At 45.8% G+C, this 3653-nt stretch overlaps 1 protein-coding gene across 1 annotated transcript in view; it reads left to right on the forward strand.

The window, feature by feature from the left end:
• MAP3K9 (mitogen-activated protein kinase kinase kinase 9) overlaps window positions 1–3315 on the forward strand; it is a 25273-nt gene extending 21958 nt beyond the window's left edge. Inside the window, exons 8-9 of the mRNA XM_019472061.1 lie at window positions 743–1558; window positions 2834–3315. Coding sequence (XP_019327606.1) covers window positions 743–1558; window positions 2834–3315 — 1298 coding nt within the window. The remainder of the gene's footprint in view (window positions 1–742; window positions 1559–2833) is intronic.
• The last annotated feature ends 338 nt before the right edge of the window (window positions 3316–3653 follow it).

Raw genomic sequence — 3653 nt, forward strand, 5'->3', positions numbered from 1 at the left:
AAATTGTAATAGAAAGTAAAACAATGAGAGAGAGAGGGGAACAAAACCTAGGAAGGAAAAAAAAAAAAAACAAAAAAACCCAACCCCCCAAAAAACCAAGAGGTGATGCAACTGCTTGCCGACCGACACCCAGCCAGTCTCCAAGCAGTGATCACTGCCCCCCGGCCAACTCCCCCCAGCTTATATACTGAGCATGACGTCACATGGTATGGAATGTCCCTTAGGCCAGTTTGGGTCAGCTGTCCTGGCTGTGCCCCCTCCCAGCTTCTTGTGCACCTCCAGCCTCTTCAGTTGGTAGAGCATGAGAAGCTGAAAAGTCCTTGACTAGTGTAAGCACTACTTCGCAACAACTAAAACATCGGTGTGTTATCAACATTGTTCTCATCCTAAATCCAAAACACAGCACTGTACCAGCTACTAGGAAGGAAATTAACTCTGCCCCAGCCGAAACCAGGACAGAGGTACAGATTGCTTCTGAAATGCTGTTCTGCAGTTGATCCCAAATAGATTAATGTGTCACTAATTTCTTCCACTTTGATAGTGTTTGTCTTGTTACTTATCTCAGCCTATCTGCTTTGGAGACAATAGCCTGTGAATATTTGGCTGTTGGTGAATGATGCTTGCGATGAGGACAGTTGCATCTTCTGAGGAGAAGCTTATTTTCATGTATATTTGTAAGATGGTGAAATTTGCCAGTGAAAACGTTACATCCATGCAAAGTCTGTTTACATTTGCTTTCTAGATGATGAAGACAGCGAATGTCTTAATGGGGAGGGCAAAGCGCACCCTTCACCTGGGCACAATCAGTCGTACCTCTGCATCCCATTTCAGAAGAATGAAGACTGGGATGGCCCTTCTAGTGATGCCAATGAGGAGTCCACCCCTGTGAACTCTGCTACTAGTACCCCACAGCTGACACCCACTAACAGCCTCAAACGTAGTGGCTCCCACCACAAGCGATGTGAGGTTGCATTGCTTGGCTGTGGAGCAGTGCTGGCTGCTGCAGGCCTGGGTTTTGATCTGTTAGAAGCAGGGAAGTGTCAGCTGCTGATTGAGGAGGAGCCAGAGGCACCCAAGGAAGAGAAGAAGAAGCGTGACAGCATTTTCCAGAGAGCTGGACGCCCACGCAGAAGCACTAGTCCACCTTCCCGAAAGATCTTCAAGAAAGAGGATCCCATGTTGTTGCTAGGCGAGCCATCCACATCCCTCACCCTTCTTTCCCTGTCTTCCATTTCCGAATGTAATTCCACTCGGTCCCTGCTGCGCTCAGACAGCGATGAGATTGTGGTGTATGAAATGCCTGTCAGCCCAGTGACAGTCAAGGCTCCCTTGCCAGCCATTACCAACCCACTAGTCAATGTCCAGATCGAGAGGTTCAAACAAGACCCCAACCAGTCCCTGACTCCCACACATGTGACGGTCTCTTCCCACACCCAGCAAAGCGGGCACAGGCGCACACCTTCTGATGGTGCCATCAAAGGGAGTGGACTAGTTGTCAATGGGTGCCCAACCAGTGGATGCCCTTCCAGTAGCTGTTTAACTGGAGCACTGGGAGCAGGTAGGTTTTCAGCCATCTTCCTTTTCCTCTCCAGAATAAAGACCCAAACACTATAATTACTTGTTAGGAAGTAAACATGTTGCTTATACAGCATCCATTGTGGTGGTCAGCCCACAAGAGAGCTTATGGATGCTATCTTTACACAAATAATGAACAGAATAATGCAGTAAAGGTCTCTATTCCAGCATCTCTGCGCTAAGGAACTCTCTCTGCTCCCTGGTGCTGCGAGGCAGAGTGTAGTATTGTTTCTTAGACAAAGATGGTACCAAAGTACAAATATTGCGCATTTTTAGCACTTCCTCGGGATTCCATCTCCATTGCCATTATACACTTGTTTGTATTGCTGTTACAATTTCAAAGTAAATTCTGATCTTTAAGGCAGTGAAAACTGGATCTCTAAAGCAGTTTGGGGCTGTGCCACTGTTGCTCTTACTCCTTTGCAAGCAAGAGGGACCTTCCTGGGTAGGTAGTGTTCTCACTGTTGCAGTCTTTAGGAGTGGCTGTGACTTGATAACTTAAAAAATGCTTTCCTGTTTTCTTGCCCTAGTAATTCAGAGAAAAAAAAGGACTAGAATAACAAATTAAAATCTGATTTAATTAGTCTTTCCCCAATGGTAAAAACAAAATGTGAGGTTGTCTGTTGAATGGCAGCCTGCAGTAAAATGTGGGTTAATGCAGCTGAGAATACTCATTAAAATGGTATTCATGAAAATTTAAAAGTTATGTTGTGTTTATAAAAAAACAAACCAAAACACCCAAACACCATCCCCCACCCCTAAACAAAACCAAACCAGGAAGCGTCCACAGTAGGTAGTGTTAAATGGCTCTTCCAGGAAGTTGGTCCTGCTCGCTGCAAACAGGTGTCACACATCCTGCTGTGCAAGTGTCTCCCTGATCCATTCAAGCTGTTAATGGGTAATGTGCCCTCTGAAGGATTTGGAGAGTCCTCACCTCTGGTAGGATGTCAAATCCATGCTCTCCAGTCTGAAAACTGAAGAAAGCAAATGAGAGAATGAACAAAACTTGCTGCTTGTGCTAGGGCAGTGAAACAGGTGTCTTGCAATGTGTTGAGAACAGTGTAGGGATAAAGAAGCCAGTTATTCACTTCAGATTGGTGTAATCTTGAAGATACAGTGTTTGTAGAATCTGAATGGAGGCTTTCTGCTTTGAAAATGTTTTCACAGTGTGCATACAATAAACTAAGATCTGTTGGAACCATTTAGCAGTGACATCTAACATGTTTCCCTCTTCTCTTACATTCTCTGTTTTGGATAGGTGTATTAAAAACACCTAGTCCAAGTAGAGATCCCAATGAGGTCCCTCGCCTGCCAGACCCCAACCTTGTTTTTCCTCCAACCCCGAGACGATGGAATACACAGCAGGACCCCACACTGGAAAGACCCAAGACATTGGAGTTCCTGCCCCGGCCACGTCCTGCAGCCAGTCGGCAGCGGCTTGATCCCTGGTGGTTTGTGTCACCCAGCAACGCCAAGGGTGAATCTTCTGCCAACAGTTCAAGTACTGATACTCCAAGCAATCTGGACTCTTGTTTTGCTAGTAGCAGCAGCACTGTAGAAGAGAGACCTGGACTGCCTGCACTGCTTCCTTTCCAGGTGGGTCTTCCTGTAGAGGAACGGACACTGTTGGACATAGATGCTGAGGGGCAGAGCCAGGACAGCACCATTCCGCTATGCAGAAGTGAACTTAACACACACAAAGCTGCAGCATATGAACTCAAGCAAGAATTCTGGTCATAGTATGAAATCCACTGGGGACAGTGAGCCCCTCTAAATTCAATCCTACTTTTTGCACTGAGAATGCACTTTGAAGACAGATTAGATGGAGGGATGCTACAGAGATCATATGGTGCTGCCTCTGCTGAAGATGTGTTGTTCGACTGCCTGATTTTTGTCTGCAGTTGGATGAAACTTGGCAACTCCAAGCTGCTGACTTTTGCCGTGGGGTTTTTCTGTAGTCTTCCCTGCCCTCTTATTGCAGTTTGAATCTGCAATGAGCTAAAATTATCATATCAAAGTCTTTGTTACTGACCTTGTAGGATTTGGCACTTGCAGTAAGTATATTGGTATCTATCCTG

Source organism: Aptenodytes forsteri, unplaced genomic scaffold (genome assembly GCF_000699145.1).
Source record: "Aptenodytes forsteri isolate BGI_AS27 unplaced genomic scaffold, ASM69914v1 Scaffold3, whole genome shotgun sequence".
NCBI lineage: Eukaryota > Metazoa > Chordata > Aves > Sphenisciformes > Spheniscidae > Aptenodytes > Aptenodytes forsteri.